The 18,019-nt window shown below is 43.9% G+C and overlaps 1 protein-coding gene across 1 annotated transcript in view; it reads left to right on the top strand.

Moving 5' to 3' along the window:
* Nucleotides 1-1,320: 1,320 nt before the first annotated feature.
* Nucleotides 1,321-18,019, top strand: part of tdrd5 (tudor domain containing 5) — a gene marked incomplete at both ends in the record, with an annotated part of 40,031 nt that continues 23,332 nt past the window's right edge. The window contains 15 exons of the mRNA XM_079740634.1: nt 1,321-1,555; nt 2,083-2,288; nt 3,511-3,814; nt 4,025-4,221; nt 4,393-4,476; nt 4,837-4,920; nt 5,223-5,382; nt 5,709-5,866; nt 6,350-6,564; nt 7,113-7,322; nt 9,824-9,890; nt 10,268-10,465; nt 11,041-11,169; nt 12,847-12,924; nt 13,158-13,316. Coding sequence (XP_079596760.1) covers nt 1,321-1,555; nt 2,083-2,288; nt 3,511-3,814; nt 4,025-4,221; nt 4,393-4,476; nt 4,837-4,920; nt 5,223-5,382; nt 5,709-5,866; nt 6,350-6,564; nt 7,113-7,322; nt 9,824-9,890; nt 10,268-10,465; nt 11,041-11,169; nt 12,847-12,924; nt 13,158-13,316 — 2,484 coding nt within the window. The remainder of the gene's footprint in view (nt 1,556-2,082; nt 2,289-3,510; nt 3,815-4,024; nt 4,222-4,392; nt 4,477-4,836; nt 4,921-5,222; nt 5,383-5,708; nt 5,867-6,349; nt 6,565-7,112; nt 7,323-9,823; nt 9,891-10,267; nt 10,466-11,040; nt 11,170-12,846; nt 12,925-13,157; nt 13,317-18,019) is intronic.

Below are 18,019 nucleotides of genomic sequence, written 5' to 3'. Positions count from 1 at the left end.
TCTCTCTCTCTCTCTCTCTCTCTCTCTCTCTCTCTCTCTCAGTATACTCCTCTCTTTCCCCTCTCAAATGTTCACTTTTACTAGAGTACTGGTTCTAGATGTCTGTAGGAGACGAGTTGGCTGGATTTCTCACTGGCCAAACAAGCTCTAAACGAACTCTACACAGAATGATAGCAGCAATATGACCAAATTGCACAGCAACAGAATAAGAACACCTAGGGCATTCTTCCTAAGGGAGTTACTCTGTTGCTTGGACAGAAATGTGCGAATTCAGGTTTTCTCGTCCCATCACATAGCTGTGAGTTTTTTGTGGGTGTTTTTTCAAAAGAAAGCTGGGCACTCCCAAATTAGTTTTAATTAAAACTACAGATTAACCCGGGGTGGCCTCCATCCTCCTCACGTCATTCACTGACACTCTTACTGGGCAAGAAGTGTGCGTGCGTGTGTGTGTGTGTGTGTGTGTGCTTATGGTTGACTTTCTTGTTCCTCGTTCTAAATCGACTTGGCAGAACTGAGTCATATCAGAACTGTGATAAATGACGAAATAATATATTTTCTTTTAAATTGGAGCATGTAAATGTTACCGATTCCACCAGCTAAAACGTACGCTCATCAACCCAGTCCACTCCTCACGTGACTCCGCGCACTTCAATAACCGATCTTACTTAATCGATGCATTGAAATAAGCAAACCAGTGCTGAAAGAAAATGCTTTGAATTCTCAATTCAATTTCCCCTGTAGGTCAGCTGCTCTGCAGTAAGTCGGTAAGTACCGCACTACTTCAGGCAGTCATTAGAAACAACTTAAAAAAAACTACGGACTTTAGCGGGAATAGGTGGAAGGAAGCTAATGCTAACCAAAATGGTGATGGTAATAAAACATGGTCTGATGCTGCAACAAGTTTTAAAGACAACACGTTGATGGTCATATCAAGTGAACGAGTGCAGGTACCACTACAATGTAAAGTTATCGTGTAATTCTGCAATATGGGTATTCAATGTAACAAGGTAAATGTAATCTTATGTGAACGAGTGTAGATGCCACTAGAATGTGAAGGTAGGGTGTAACGTTAATGCTGCAACAGGATAACTAAATGCAGGATGGTAGGCCTACAGGTCATTTCTTGACGCTTCTAAGTTACCGACATACTGCAAAGTTAGGAAAGAACGCAGAAAGAGCAGGTTCTTGAGACTTCCTATAGACCTATCAACATAGGCCCTGGAGTGCACATTAAAAACAACTTAATGTCCACTCCACACTAATGTTTTTGTATTCTTTCCGCTTTCTTAAGAGTCTTTTCTCCTCATTTTCACAACAGTCATGATGATGAGCCAGGATCGGACGTTGGCCAAGCTGAAGAAGGATGTCCGCTCTCTACTACTCTCTTCCAAGATGGGTCTGAGTGCAGAGCAACTGAGGAAGGACTACGTAAGCATGCTGGGCCAGCATATGCCCCTGAAGGAGCTGGGCTTCCGGAGCATCCTGGATATGGCCAAAGAGATGCCTGAAGTGGTGTCGTTCATATACTTGGAAGACGGCAGCTTTGTTCTAAAAGGTAAGACCAATGTGGTCACTGATGCTGTGTCATTTGGGGTAGCCTGGCTATTAAAAGCTGAAAATGTCTGTCATGTAGCTAAAACACCCAGAGGCTGTGAATTAGCTGAACACTGATTTTCCCGCTGTGTCAAGTGCATTTATATATATTCACCTTTTAAGCTGTGACACTGATTTAGACATATCTCCTTTTTACTACTCTTCTGGCCTTCTGACCTCCTCTCTTCTCCTTCTTTCTCCGCTCATCTTATATCCTATCCTCTCTTGTCCTTCTCCACACCACTCCTCCACTCACTGTCTTTCATCTCCTATTCTTACCTCCTCCTCTTCTTTCGCTCTTCTTCCACTCCTCTCTTCACTTTTGCTCTTCACTCTCCATTTCCTCTCTCGCATCACATTCTTTCCATTTATCCTCAACCTCTCCTCTTCCTCACAACCATTCTTCCCTCTTTAATCCTCTAATTTGCCTTTCTTCTACTCCCTCTCCCTTCCTCCTTTATCTTTACATCCTCCTCTACTCCACCATAGCGGTCTCTGACGAGAGCACTGAAGGCATCAACCAGCTGGTCTCCAAGCAGCGGCTCACCAAGCCCAAGAACAAGAGGGGGTACCTGAGGTCTTTCCCCATGCAGTACCCCCGCCCCATGGCCCCTATTATACTGCCTCGGTGGGGCCGGGCACCCCCAGCACTCCCTGCCCAGCTCAGATCCCAGCTACGTCAGCTGATCTCCCAGGTACTGCCATCAGACTGTATAGAGCGAGTGACAGTTTGCTTCCGGAATTAATAATCCCATTTATTTTCTCAATAGAAGTTTTGATTAAAAGCCATAATGTCGTAACCAAGTATACATGCCACACGCCGTTATATTGTGAATCAATGGTATATTCTCCTGTAGAAGCCTCAAGTTTAATGGGCAACATCTCGTTTTTAGAAAACAAGTTCTCTTCGCGAGATTGAAACCACTACACTACCCATAAATTCTGAAGTGTTACATGACTTCTTCGAGTGGTTGAGCTTGCTGTTACCATAGAAACTTTTACCCGCACCCGCGAAATTCACGTCGTCAGCCTGGTTAGAGCTTCATCATGAACTCTTCATGATGAAAAATATCTTGATCTAGAATATGATTTATTTTATTTTCTTTTATTTTTATATAAATAAAAGTAAAAATATATGATATAGCACTAGCAGTGCTTTTTAGTCATTTGGGTAGAATGAAAGCATAGGAATACATAATGTTGAGGTAACTTGAATACGAGACTGAATTCACATGTTTTAAAAACGCGTTATTACGTGGTGACTGCCGTCATCAACAAAGGAACATACCATGTCGATGAACGATGCACGCACGCGCACACACACACACACAGAATGTGACACAACTTGTAAAAAACAATATAATAATGACAAAGGTTATAAGATGCAAGAAACTCGCTAAACTATTGGGTTGTAACCATTTGCGAAAAAGTTTTCAATGGTTTATTGGATGAGTAGTTCCTTCACTTGTTAAAATGTACACAGTCTTGTGCCTTTTTCCTCCCTTGCTGAATGATTGGCTTGGTTCCAGGCTTAAAACTCTTTTTATAACAATTTTACGAAAAGTCAAAGGTGAAAATCAATGGGAAATTTTATTCTGGAACCAGAGCTGTTAAAAAAGGGGGCAGTCACTGTTGCACTCTATAGAACGTTGACGCAGCGTCGGTGAGGTAGCCTATTGGTTTATGCACAGCCTCAATGAGGGTTGCAGAGCGTCTCCGTTTTATTTAGATTTTGGCCAGCAGCAACAGAAACAATCCATTTTAACAATGAGAGTGCAACCCCAATGAAAGCCTTATATCTTGCTCTATGCTGAATTATTTGTTATTTTTTTACACACACTGCCAATAAAAGCATGAATCATGTAAAAAAAAAAAAGTAATGTATTAGTTTTGGTCTGATTCTTGTTCTGGTTCCAGGGTCCGCTCCGTCTTTCGGAGTTGGAGAGAAGGTTCCAGCAGTGCTTCGGTCACCCACTCCGCTACACTGACTACGGCTTCTACTCACTGGGGGACATGCTGGCCCGCGTGCCGGACCTCTCCATCCTGTACACCAGGATGGGCTCCGTTGTTGGCTTCAAACAGCCGGACCAGCCGGGGCCTCAGTCCAGACCTCAGTTGGCCAAAACAGAATCTGTGAAGCCTGAGGCCATCAGACCCTCTCCCTGCTTATTCTCTCCTTTAAATCCAAAGACTCGGCTACTGCAGCCTGGACAAAGCTCAGGTGGGTGTGGGAATCTTTGTTGGGCCTAGGTGGGTGGGCTTCTATAGAGCTGCAGAACTCCTCCATCTATTCTACTATGTGCAAGATGCCCTAACCATCTCGTTAATATCATGTTTTTAGATTAAATGTTATTTTGTTTTGGATAAGAGCGTTTGCTTAATGGTAAGTATGTTTAGTAGTGTAACATACTCTTATCATCACAAACTGCAGCACCGTCACAGTGTAGTCCGAGCCAGAGGACTACTTCTGTTACCCAGAAATCCCTGGTGCCTTCCTGTAAAAGTTGGGATCCAATCCGTAATGGGTCAGAGCGGGTCCCAGATAACGGACCCCCACAACAACCAACAGGCCCAGAACCTCAACAACCCTACCAAGATGGACAGCTCCTGGAGAAGTTCATGTTCAAGGTGTGTTTTGTCATTCATTCATTCATCCTAGTCACAGCTCATTCTTTGATTCGACTCTTGTCTGTTGATCAAATAGTAAATTGATGTTCCCACAATGTTCCGCATCGTGATTCACATGCTAAGTATTCTGTCAATATTCTGTCACCTCCTGCTATTGTGCCCTCTTGCCAGCTGGAGATGGAGCTTCGTCAGAAGATTCTTGAGAATGGCTACGCAGGTTCCGTGAGTCCAGAGCTGAAGGACAAGCTACAACAGGTCTGGACCCCCACCTTCTCTGAGACCAGTCTCTTATATGTAGTATGCTACTGGAAGTGTTTCCATGGCAACCTCCATGCATCCTTCCCAAATGAGTTGAAAGTCAAGAGGTGGGCCCACCTAGCATAGTTGCTAGGATGCTTATTAACAAGATAGCAAGAAATCAGAACTAGCATAGGAAGCACAGGAAACTGGGCAGGATAGTAGAGTGACATGGGTGTTCAACTCTCACCTTAAAGATTCTGGGTTAGATCCCCGAGCCGGGCTAAAGTCGAATTCCTTTCAACTGTATAACAAAAAGCCATCAAACACTAGGCAGTAAAAATTATGTACTTTCCCCGTCTCGACCGGTCCCCCCAGCAGGCTGATATGAGTTACATTCTGCAGGTTGTTGGAGACCACAGCCAGGGGCTGTCCGTTCACGACCTGCCTACTCACTACAAGGTAGGCTCTGTTCCAACAATCCTCTGGTATCATCTGATACATGTGTCATACATTTCATTTAACTGTGCCTGAATTGATATCTTGTGGTTATTTGTGAGGGTCATTGAGTGCTTCATTTGAAAATTGATTAACAGTAGACCCATTGGATGCTACCTTTTATTGTAGAAAAATAATAGTCGTTAGCATTTAATATTATTGAACATCCATTAACTTATTGATATCATGAATGTACCTTTCTCTGTGATGTGATCCTATGGTTCTGGTGCTCTGCTGGTGGTTCTACTGGTGGTTATGGTGTCAAGAGGGTGTTTGGTGAGGAGCTTCCGGTGCTGCAGAGTGGGTTCCTCAGTGTCACACAGCTGGTGGCAGCACTGAGTGACATCTTCCACCTGGAGCCAGCAGGGGGCACCAAGGACCCCCACTGGATAGTCAAGAACCTCAGAAACAAGCACACTGAGTCGGGTCAGAACATGTCTGTCTGTTTACCTGTCTCTCTTTCCATCTCTCTCTCATGTTTATTTCTTATGTCGTCCTGTCTGTCTCCCTCACTGTCTCTCTGCCTGTCTCTTCTTGTCTACCTCCTGCTCTGTCTCTTTCACTGACTCTCTCTGTCTCCCTCCCAATCTCATTCTCTCTTGCTCTCTGGCTGTCTCTCGCTCTCTCTGGCTGTCCTCCTATCTGCCACCCTGCTACTGTTGTCTATGTGAAGCTTTAGCTCAGGTTATGTTTTTTATCTGTTGGCCAAATGTTAGCCAGCAGCTTAGAGTGTATATCTCTGTATCCTCCAGCAGAGTGTGGGGGAGAGGAGGGGAGACGGAGAGAAGGTTGTCTGTACCAGAGCATCAGGCGCTCCCTCTGGGAGCAGCATGAAGATGATGACGAGGAGGAGAAAGAGGACCAGCCTGATCCCACCACCTGCCTCACCTCCTTTCTTACCAACCAGCAGGTAAACCCTAGTCTGATGGTCATTGCTTCTACTGGTTTAGCTCCCTCACTTGCCATTGGTCCATCTAGCTGCCTGTTCCACCCTCGACTGGTGTCAAGTCCAATCCGGCCGTCAACAGCTCATGCAACCCCTGACTTGGGATTGACCTAAACTGTGAGGGTCTTCCTCCAGGCTCTCTTGTACAACAAAGTCAAATCACATTTACTGTGACGTCCACCTTACCTGTAAGAATCAATAATCTTATCTTAACTGTAAGTGTTTGTTATCAGCAGATGTATAGTAGGTTGAGGTTATGATTATGCACAAAAAAAACACAAGTGATAATTAATACATAAAGCATATTAAAGGAAATAAAATGGATCTAAATTATAAAATACAATCTCTCTGTTTTACATTGCCCATCTTAGTGTGTCTTCCCCTGTCTCCCTGCCTGTCTCGCTTTGATTTCATCCCCGTCCCACTCTCCCGCTGTCTGGCCTGTAGCTAGTGGAGCTGTACCCAGCGGTCCAGGTGCGGCCCAGCTCTATGGTCCCTCTGGACGCGGTGCGGGCCCAGCGTCTGAGGCCCCCCACCCGGCGCTGGCCCAGGGCCCTGGCAGCCGTGCTGGTAGAGCAGGTGGAATCCCCCGGCAGCTTCTACGTGCGTTTCAGCAAGAGCCAGGAGGCCCGCTCCATGGAAGACATGATGATGGAAATGAGGTGCTGCATGGGGAGCCCCAGCTGGGGGCTAGGAGATGGCTACAACACGGATTAAATAGTACTAGCAGAGGTTTAAAATAGGATTTAAGTAGGGCTAGCAAAAGGCTCAAACTGGGTTCCTAATGGGGTTGTATAGGGCTAATCGAGGGTTCAAGGGTTGAAGGGTTAAAAAGGATTTGGAAAGGGCTAGCGGAGGGTTAAAAAACGGATTTAAGGGGGACTAGTAGAGCTAAAACAAGAATACAGGAATATATGGCTCGAAGAGGGTGAAAGGGGTGAAAAAGACGGGTCTGTTGTAATGGTATTTTAGTTACTTTGGAAAGATCTTTTATAGTACATTAACTATTAAATGTAGATTTAAGAAGTTATTTAAACACTAACGCTGTGTGCTGAATGAGATCTAATGTACTATTCTTCTCACACTGTCTAATCCGTCTCTCCTGAGTCACACTCATGCATGCACGTGGGCGCTTAGCCTTTGCTGTGCTTAACCTTTGCTGTGCTTAACCTTTCCCGTGTTTAACCTTTCTGTTTATCTCCCTCTCCAGGGGCTGCTACAACTGCTCTGGGGTCGCAGCACGCTACCGGCTGCCGGAGCGCTACCTGCGGCCAGGGCAGGTCTGCTGTGTGGCCCCCCGGGACCTGTGGTTCTACCGCGTGGTGGTCCAGCGTGTGCTCAGCCCGGACCAGGTGGAGGTCTACTACGTGGACTTTGGAGACCTTAACCTGGTCTCCGTGGACAAGCTCATGTTCCTCAAGTAGGTAGAGATCACAGATATATATAGTCCACTTAAAGAGTTTTAATTATTGACGTCATGTTAGGTTTTGTGAATATCCCTCATAGGATTGCTAAAGTATTCTTCTTTGGATATTGTAGTCTTAAACAAATAGAAAACCCGACCTGAACAACGGAATTCAGTGCATTCACACAATGCTTGTTTTGTTCACTGAACCTAAATCTAGAGAAAGTAAAGTATTCCTTTACACAATTAATACAACATGGGACCCATTTGTTTTAGGTCTTAAATCCCATACAGCAGGGGTTAAAATGAACTATTTTTCACCAGCGTCCCGGAAACGTCCCGAAAAACATTTTGAACCGTCCCGAATTTTTCCCATAAATCTTTTTTACATTTTGAGTTGTTACTTACTGATAATTTAATAAAAACACAATACATTATGTTGCTGAAATAATATATTTATTTCCAGATGACAAGCAACACCCTCAGTCGCAGAACTGTGGTCTACGTGACCACATTTTTGCGACTGTGGTCGCAGAGCAGCAGGCTCTCGCACTGCTTTCCGCTCGAGCAGCGCGAGACTGCCTAATATGCCATCTTATACACGCCTTATTCGCGGCATGGTCCGCGCGTTTACACTGCCCGAGGTAAATTGCCTGCTTGAGCTAGAACCCCAATTTACCCTCTCTGACCCTACACACATTGGCGGTTTATTGGGTTTCATTCTGATGTAAATGCAACGGCTCCGCGGTTCAAGGGGGGCTTGGGTAGCGGTGTTGCGCTGTCTCCAAAGAGACACTGCAGCATATCATCATGAGCAGTTCTAACTGAAAAGAAAGGAATCCGCGAGCTGCTGATCATGTAAGAGAAGGTGATGCAGTCGCATTAAACAAAGAAAGATGGTGCGATCTACGAGAGAGACCAGAGGAACTGTCCTTACAAGGCTTTTGTCGGGATAAAAAACAAGTGGTCAACAAAATAAATAATATGTTGCGTTTTTGCACTTGTAAATAGTTAATCGCGCTTGTAGCTTACACTCAGACGTGAACTCATTCTTGCATGGGTGTCTTCATTCATAAAAACATTCGGGAGCAGTGTTTCCCATACATAGAACAATGTGTGGGGCAGCGCCACAGAATCAGCACAGAGCGCCACAAATTGATTGTTTTTGTTGTTTTTTAGGCAATTTTGAAATATAAATATTGTTCCGTTCATTCATCTCTGCGTAGCACTCTTTCTCCCTGTCATTCTCGTTCACACACGCACACAGAGACAAGCGCGCACACAGAGACAAGCGCGCATACATGCCAATGGTGCGCAGGTACACTACCACTTATTGGCTAAACCTGCATATCATATATGCACAAGCACTGACAGCGGATTCGCCCGCTCCTCCTCTCAATGCAACTACAAAGGCAAACCCGAAGCAGCGGGATATGTAATGGATAATGTATAGAACACCGGTAATTATCGGGAAAATAAGCCCCGTCAGGGCGAACTTGCTTCGCCCTGAAGGGGCTTATTTTCGAACATGACCGGCGATGTTCTCTACATTATCCCGCTTATTACACGGCTACTTTCCAAAACGAAAAAATAACTTCACATTGTGTGTCTTTTTACAATTTATTTGATACCAGCATTCGTGGTGTTGATCAGCAGAGAAATAGTCTGCCAAAGACGTTGACGTCGCTTAGCAACCGAAGACGCTGGGGTTGACAAGTTACCGGTACATGCGGAGTGATGCCAAAGACGTCATTAGAGGCGAAAAATCCGTTGTTTTCCTTGACAGCGGTCAATTATACTCATGATTATACTTAACAACGGTGAATTATCAAATATCACCACCGGAAGCTGTGAAGGGCCCATGCAAGGGACCCCCAGGCCGTTCTGCCGGCGATTTTAATTCGCTCTGCAGCAGAGGCTGGAGATCCGGAAGATCGTGAGGTCTCCCGGTTGGCCGGTCCACTTTGAAAATTATTCCAAAGAGGTCTAGACTCCGTGTGCAGCCCCGCCTTCTCCAGTGAACCAAGAAAGCCTGCGCCATGACGAACGGGGGATTTTACCCCCTCTGTCTCACTGAACAACACAAATGCGAGCGCAAGCGCGCCAGCCAATTGAACGAAGCTCAGTCCTTTTTCCATTAAATAAGTCTTTATTAGCCACCGACAGCGAACAAGTTCTGGTTCGCAGAAAGTGTTGAAAACTTAAACAGAAAAATGAAGTCAGTGCCCACAAAATTCTCTTCGTCCCGAGGTTGAACCGAGAGAGAATAAAAATCCTCCCGATGACAATTAATTACATCCCCGGGACGATGGGACGTTGTTGATTTTAATCCCTGCCATACAGGTTAGTGTGTTGTAACATCTAGTTTGGGGGTATCGTCTGTTTTCTATGGGCTGAGTTTGAATGTGGAGTAAATGGAACCCAGTCTGTTTCAGTGTGGTGTGAGCACAAGGGAAGTGATTTCAAATGAGTCAGGTTTCTCGATAGGAGGTTTTTATATCATCCTGTTATTCCAGATCCTGTTACTCTCAACTTCCTGCTCAGGCTGTCCCTGCAATGCTCACGGGAGTCCAACCCATCTCTGTAAGTTGTGTGTGTGTGTGTGTGTGTGTGTGTGTGTGTGTGTGTGTGTGTTTAATTTCACGTTGTCAGTATTGCTAAACACAAAATGTTTAACTTGTATATCAAATCCAGCAATCTGACTATGATTCTCTCCTGTTTCCCATTTTGTCTGATACAATATGTTAAATAATCTGAAGTTGTTCAAAGTCTTTGAAATGGATAAACAGTGTAATGTATGTTTTGTTCATATTTTAAAGGACAACTCTCCTTTTTATAAATCTGTAAACGTATAGAAAAACAACTGTCAACTGGCTCAGTGTACCTCTGCGTGATTGACACATGATTGGTCGCTTTCTGATGACCTGTATGTATGTGTGTGTCGTCTGCCCCCCCTGCAGGGCGACTGGAGCGCTGTGGCCACTGCCTCCTTCCAGAGCCTGTGCAGCGACCGCACGCTGGTGGCTGTCCTCCACGGTTACCACGGTGACGCGCTGCAGCTCCTGCTGTGTGACACGCACACGGAGGACGACCGCTACGTACACACCGCCTTGCTGGAGCAGGGCCACGCCCGGCCCTGCTGCCCTCCCAGCACCACTGTCAGTTCACACACCAGCAACCCTGTCAGTTCTGTTCACACGCGAGTACATAGCACATGCATGCTTGCATACATGCACAGTGTTTCCCCTAAAAAAACATTCTGCTCTGCTGGTACTCACCGAAAAAAAATAAACTAACGAGGTGAGCGAGATCACATATTGGCGCGGTCGATTTTGGCCAGATGGTAAAGCAGGTGGCCTGTGATTTACATTGTTATTTTCAGTTGGTATATCAAAAGCAAAGTGATCACAAGGAGAGGATAACTTGGATAAAGTGCATTTATTGAATAAAATAATTCTGAACTATGCAAAACATATTACATAATGAACATGGTAGAATTGTAAATCTTTCTATATAATCCCATTCAAATTTCATTCCTTGTTCTTAATATTCAAATTATATTCACATACAAATAAATAAAGAAAATTGGCCTGTAAAATTAGAGAGGGAACAATGATGCATAAAAACAAACATTCAGAGAATACACACACATATGCAGTACATGCATAGCAGAACATGTTTGTTTAAACTCTTATTGTCATGAAATTTACAAATGTATTTATGTCTGTTTCAGGGGAGTGTCCGGGACCACCTGAAGAGTCTCTATCTGAGAGAGGAGCTGATTAACCTAGAGGACGAAGAAGAGAACGCGACCACAACCATAACTCCCCAACCAATCACAGGACAGCATTGTCAGTATTTGGTAAGTCTGTCACAATAATTTTTTTATCAACATATGGATAAGACCTCGATATTGTTTCCCGACCTTAATGTTTCCCATTGCCTTTAAATCCATGTTTGTTAACATAAAGGTCCTTTCACCTTTAACATGATTGTTGGTTGTGCTTTTTTCCCAGGTCAATAAAAAGTGAGAGAAAAAGCTATAATGCCTCATGCTATCCCACGTCAGCCGCGATGCAAATATGTGGCATATTCCTATAATAATCGCGATGGTGAAAAGACATTTGGTATCCCAAATGAGAACCAAACAAAAGCCACCTATATTGTTTCATGTGCAATTAAACAATGCTTGTAGCACCGACTGCTTTCGAGATGAATGATAAAAACGTGTAACAGATTGCGATAATTTTTTGTCTATTGTAGACCTAATGTAGCTTACCAATATGGATGCAGTAAGAACACTGTTGTGGAACGTTAATAGGCCGTAACCTCCTCCATTCCTACAACTTTCACACTGGCCATGGTGACTACGACAAAGATATCCGACTGTGAATGGTTAAACGGATAAATTAGCTGGTGAAAGCCGTAGAAAATCCACCTTGGGCCAAATACAATTTGACACCAAACGGAAATCGCATTGTATGTTTGCAGTCCCATTCAACTCAATGATTTGTTTTTGGTTTTTTTTCGCGTTGAAAAAATCGCAACCAACAATCAAGTTCAATGTAAAAATGTGAGTCAGTGCTCTCCCCATGGACAATGCGGCTAATTATATTCACACCATCAAGAGGCGACGTTAATATAATATCCTTTACTGCCTATTATTTGCTCGGCAAGAAAAAATTGTTATTGATAGAATGCGCTCTAGAGGGCATAACGTTGATTAGTGCCATTGGCAATGCATAAGCCTGAGTATTCAATATATGGGTACATAATTATTAAGAATTGGCTAAATTGAGCATTACATATTTTTTATATAATTAGATTACTAAAAATAATAAGGCCTATATTCGAATGGGATTATAAAGGAAGTTTGACAGCTCTAATGTTTTCACTTAGTGCTATGTTGTTACAAGGTTCATATTTATTATTATGTAATAAATGCACTTTATTGAGATCATCCTTTCCTTGTAATCAATTTGTTTTAAATCTTAATATATCAAGTGAACAAACATTTGAATGCAAATATAAATTAGAAACCGCCTGCTGTGCCATCTAACAAAAGATTTGTGCGCCAATATGCCATCCTGCGCGCCTCCACTTTTTATTTACGGTTTATTTGCTACGTACCATTAGGCCTGAAAATAATTCTGAGGGAAACACTAGTGGTAAACTATTCATAGACATATAATTATCTGATATATGTATTGATCATTCATCTCGATAGCAGTCGGCGCTACAAGCCAATGTTTACTTGGACTGTGCTACGTGACTACTGGTTGCTTTTGAAAGCATGACGGTGTGCAGTTATATCATTTGTACAGTTTCCTTTTAGATGCCAACCAAAAAACCTAATTTAAAAAAACAATAAATACGTAGAATATCATGTTTGCTTTGTAGCTGATGTAAATAGTTAACGTGATTTTGGATGTCCGATTTTTCTTGTTTGCATTAACAGGAAGTCTGTTAGTGTAAGGGTGTGCGAACAGGAAATGTGTTGGCATAAGCTGCATTGACATGAAGTTTGTTGGTCTGTCAGGTTCTCGAAGAGGAGTCACTTCCTGAACCTCCTGGCCTGGAGCTTGTCGAGGCCTTCCACAACTCCACCGAAACACTGGTGCACAAACGCACACACGCATTTGCTGTCCCTCTAGCATGTTTGTAAATTTCTACCGTGGTACTATGTTAATACTGTAGTACCGGGTGAGTCTTCTAGTGGTCCTATTGTCCCTGTAAGATATACAGTGGTACTATGTTAGAACTGTTGTACCAGGTTAATCTATTGTCCTATTCTCCTAGTATGGTGGTGTTTAGTATTTACTGTATTTTCTTGTTCTCCACACTGATCAGAACCTGTGTGAGTCCTGGATGGAGAGGAACCCCTGTAGTGAGGGGGACCAGACCTGGGCCTCAGGTGGTTTAGTGGAGGACTTGAGACACCCCAGTTTCACCACTCTCCCTGAGCTAGCAGCAGACCACCAGCCCATTGATCTGCCCTGTGTTTCCCAAGTGAGTAGCTCTCTTAGCCTGACATCGTCAGACTGATTTGCAAATGCGTATTACTTTGGAACCAGTTCATTTGCGATTTTCCGAGGTGGGTTATCAACGGCCTCAAACCAAAATGCTTCTGTATGCAATTGGATAGACCTACAACCAATCGCAACGTAACCTGTGACACATTGGCCATTGACAGCCATCTTGGTTTTTTATGTAGAAGCCTTTACGGCGCTCTCCTAGGGCGCTCCTCTTATCAGTCATCGTATCAGACCCGCCACATATAACTTTTGTGACAGGGCAAACCCGGACCAAGTCTTCTGGATGTGTGACTGAACTGGCAGATTCATCTGCCAGAAGAAATTAAACATAGAATTTGCATTTCCTGCAGAAAATGCGAAAAAGTGAGGTTGAAAATATGTTTTAGTAAAGCCACAAAAGCCAACATTAAGACGTAAAGAAATATTAACACTTTATTTGAAGGTATCTACTAGAGATGCTCTGATTGATCGGACACCGATCATGATCGGCCGAGATTGGCCAAAAAATAGTTTGATTGGAGCACCCCAAAAGCACTGATCAAAAAAGCTGATCACATAACCTATATAATTCGTGCAACTTTTTATTTTTATTATTTATTATAATAAAAATATAAATAAAAACTTTTTAACATTTTATTTAAAATTAAGAAAATCAAAACAAATTGAAGAGCAATCTTTCCTACTAGGCAGTTTAATGTTCAGTGTCGTTTACTGAGAACTTGCATAGCTCAGTATGCGCGCAGGCACATTTCAGTACCGTAATGACAGCAGTATGCGCGAAGAGACATTTAAGGACCGTATATGACCCATTCCGCGGAGGCTTTGATGTTTCAGTCCTGGAGGATCCAAAGAACAGAAACTATTGGAACAGAAACTGGTGCTTGCCACCTATCCAGATTATAGATAAAAGATATTGAAGATTCCCATTCCCCTGCCATTCTGTGATCGGAAGTGATCGGCAATCGGCAGATCACGGTTTTGGTAATCGGTGATCGGGCCCAAAAATGCTGATCGCAGCATCTCTAGTATCTACATAATTGTGACATGTCACTGCCATAACTATGACATGTGTTGTGGCAATTTCCTTTAACAGATATTGCGTCTAGGTAAGATGAGCTTTCTAAATGCAAAAAGCACACAGCACTTGGCGAACAAATATAAACTAGGTTTAATGCATGCATATATTAGACTTCTCTCTAGCAGAGTGAGTCCAGAATACAGGTTGACAGAGATTTTTATACAGTTTCAGATCCTCCCCACATTGCAGATGTCAATTATCAAATCAGGTAATGTTTACTCAAGACACAGAGTTGCCTGTGTTGTCATCAAGCAGAAGAGTGCACAAGAGGATGTCCTGTGACCGTTTTACCAAGTACGAAGGTAACATAACGATTGATTCTGAGGAAGGCAGGCCGGTTACCCATAGAAAAGGGTTTACATTTAGATGCCACTGAGGAGAGTGGGCCAGCTAACCAGAGCACAAAGGTTAACATTTTGATTGACTCTGAGGAAGGTAGGACAGCTGACCAGAGCACAAGGGTTAACATTTTGACGACGTCACCCACTCCAGCGGTGAGGTGGCTGAACCAAGCCCAAGGGTCAATACATAGATGGCACTGAGGAAAAGAAGGGTGGCAAGACAATACAAGGAACGGAAAACAAAATATGACTAAAAGGTAGCAACAAATGAAATTTTCCATCACACTCCCCCCTTTGATTATTTATAATCACAAAATCATGCCAGCCTTAGGATTAAAAATGATCACTTGATCACAACAACATATGTTCCCAATCTATTATGTCCGACCCTGGGCTCCCAGTGCAGATATTTATACCACTGTTCGCTTTTACGGAAGGTAGTACAAAATCATTTAACATCACCTGAAATACAACTCACACTATCAATCCCATCCCATCGATACCATGGTCCAGGTCTGGGGTCCATTCTGAATGATGTTGATTCTGGCCTCATCTCTCACCAGGCCCGAGCAGATTTTTGGGCCTGGTTCTGACTTGATTGTGTGTGTAAGGGTGAGTTACTAGCACTTAACCCAGGTTTCAGTGTTGGGGTGACGGCCAAGAGGGTTGGGTCGAATGTGACCTTTGTAGTTGGTGATGGTGCCCGTTTGCAGTGGCTTGCGTGAAGCAGGCAGCACTCTTGGCTACCTTGCTGATGATGTGATCCACAGGAGTTGGAATGGTCCCAACCACCTTGGTGAGTTCCAGGCATGTCTCCGATAGTTATCCATGTATCGTGGAGTTGCCCTTCCTTGGATGGTGTTAAAGACTATTTACCAGTGCCCTGATCAGAGACTGTATCCGCAGTTGCATTGGCCAGTTTGTTCTCTACGGGACCATTCTCCCCCTCTACTGTCCCATCACTCTGAGGGTGGTACGCACAATGGGTGCGTAGGTCAATTCTACATACTTGGACAACTGCTAGGTGGCTTGGGTCACAAAATGTAAACCATTGTCACTGGATCATTTCTTTGGGATTCCCCACCTTGGGATGGTTCTACACAAAAATTGTGCATAGTTTGCGATTCCTGGTGTATACCAGTGCTGGTCAACGATATCTATCATCCCCCCTTTGATACGTGGTCTCTACCAGGTGTCAAATTAGCATTGACAGGGAACAAACATTTAGGTAAGCAAGGACGAACAGCTCAGCCGCCTGGGCTGAAAGGTTAGATGGTAACCTTGCCGATTCCACCACGCAGTCCTGCGTTGCAATGGCATAGCCCACTTCACTTATACCTGTCATCAGATTCTTCCGCCTAGAACCATCAAAATACAGTACATCATTCCCAGGTGGCAGCGGTGTAATAGTATCAATTTTGCCGCCACACAGTCTGTGTGAAGGAGTGTTTGCGATCCGGCAAACCTAAAGTAGGTGAGGGTATAACGGCCCTTTTAAGGTCTATAAAAGCATGGGAATATTGGGGTACTGCATGGTGAATACGGACACATAATTATGACACCGGCTTCCAACAATGGGTTAAAAACAGGTGTTATACCTCCGATCGCCTATTGACATAAACTGTACTTGGGTTATCTTGGCCTGTGTGTTGAACCATAGTTCCTCAACCTTCCTTAATTGTCCATCATAAGACATTCTGGCAGTACAATGCAAATTTCTGTGGGCATGTATTGTATTTCTGGCTGGTTCTGCATGCAGTGGTGTGCGTTTGTTATCAGTATGTCAGCTATTGATCGCGGTACTTCTTGCAGCAAGTCCCATTAATAAAAGCATCCTGGTGCGCGTAGCGCACACGAGTATGCTTGGATCATGGGGCTTGCATTGAAGGTAACAGTGAGGCCTGTGTCGGTGCAAATGACACTCAGCCCCAGGCGACACATTAACTCTCCTCGACAGGTCTGTCGGACTTTGGAACTTGTCAGAAACAGTGTGACATGTCATAAACGTTCATGACGTTTATATGTCTTGATTATGACAAGTTGACATTAATCAAAGTGACATAACCGGAAGTTGTCTTAGTCATGACAAGTTGACATTCAATTTGTTAATCAGTATTTGGGGAAGTAATAAAACAAATACATGTCATTTCACCCTGGTTACATGAACCCCTCCTGAAATTCACCAACATCCTGATTAAAGGAGGTCTTCTCAGGCTTACATAAAGTCTATCACTGACAACCTGGCACCGATGAAAAATGGACCTAGTCCACATATGGCGCTTTTCAGTCCTCAGCCCAGTAGCGAGGGCGCGGTATAGCCATGCTCAGTTACGGCTCGCGTTTCCACCGCCGACAGTACCCTTATGGTAGGGCGGGGTATAAGCCGTAAGGCGATAGCCGCGGCAGCTACGTAAGCATCGTGATCTCAAAGCAGCCCGACACAGTCGCAGGTAATGTGTTTGTTTATTATTATCCCCCTGTGCGATTCTGTCGACCAATCAACAGACGCCATGTGTGGTTCGAACTTGCCGGCACCCTTTTAGGCGTCTCGGTACCCCAACGGAGGAGGTAACGCAGTAACGTGGAAACGTTACCCGTGAACCGACCCGCACCCTCCGGTGGAAATGCGCCAATAGTCAACTTAAGTTACCTTGCATACAGGGTTCAGGAACAAAAGAGGTAGATGCAAATCTCTATTTTTCCCTTTGTTTAATATGACGCCTTCTACGTCACAGAACATTTGGCCCAAAATACTTTTGTACTTTTTCTAATATTTTGAATGATTTTCATTGCCATACATGATACGGAGACAATAAAGAAATGTCCCCAAAGAAATGTCCCCTTATGCAAGGGGGCCAGGATAAACACAAAGAAGGGGGGGGGGGGGGGTTGGCCTACATATAATACATTACATACATCTCATTCATACTACAAATAGTGGTAGATCCCAGATCAGTTAACAAATACAATATGCTCAATCGTTTTTTCGGTTTGAGGATGAGAATTGACATCACAGATCTGCGGTCCCCGGCACACCAGACTCATGCCAGTGTGTTTCCGTCTCTGTTTTTTCCCAGTGATGAGGTGCGTGTTTCTGGTGTGGTGGGTTATATTCGGGTAGTCTTAGAAGACCATAACTAGCAAAAATAGAATGGGTTGGGGCATTGAAATCAGACCATGATATGGCGCGGATGATTTTTTTGGGGGGGAAATTTCCAGTTTTTTTATATGACTGGGGTAAGTGTTGCACCATATGAC

The sequence above is a fragment of the Pollachius pollachius genome (assembly GCF_949987615.1).
Source record: "Pollachius pollachius genome assembly, chromosome: 7".
In the NCBI taxonomy this organism is placed as follows: Eukaryota; Metazoa; Chordata; class Actinopteri; order Gadiformes; family Gadidae; genus Pollachius; species Pollachius pollachius.
Note: the sequence above shows the minus strand (reverse complement) of the source record. Positions and strands in the feature narration are given on the sequence as shown.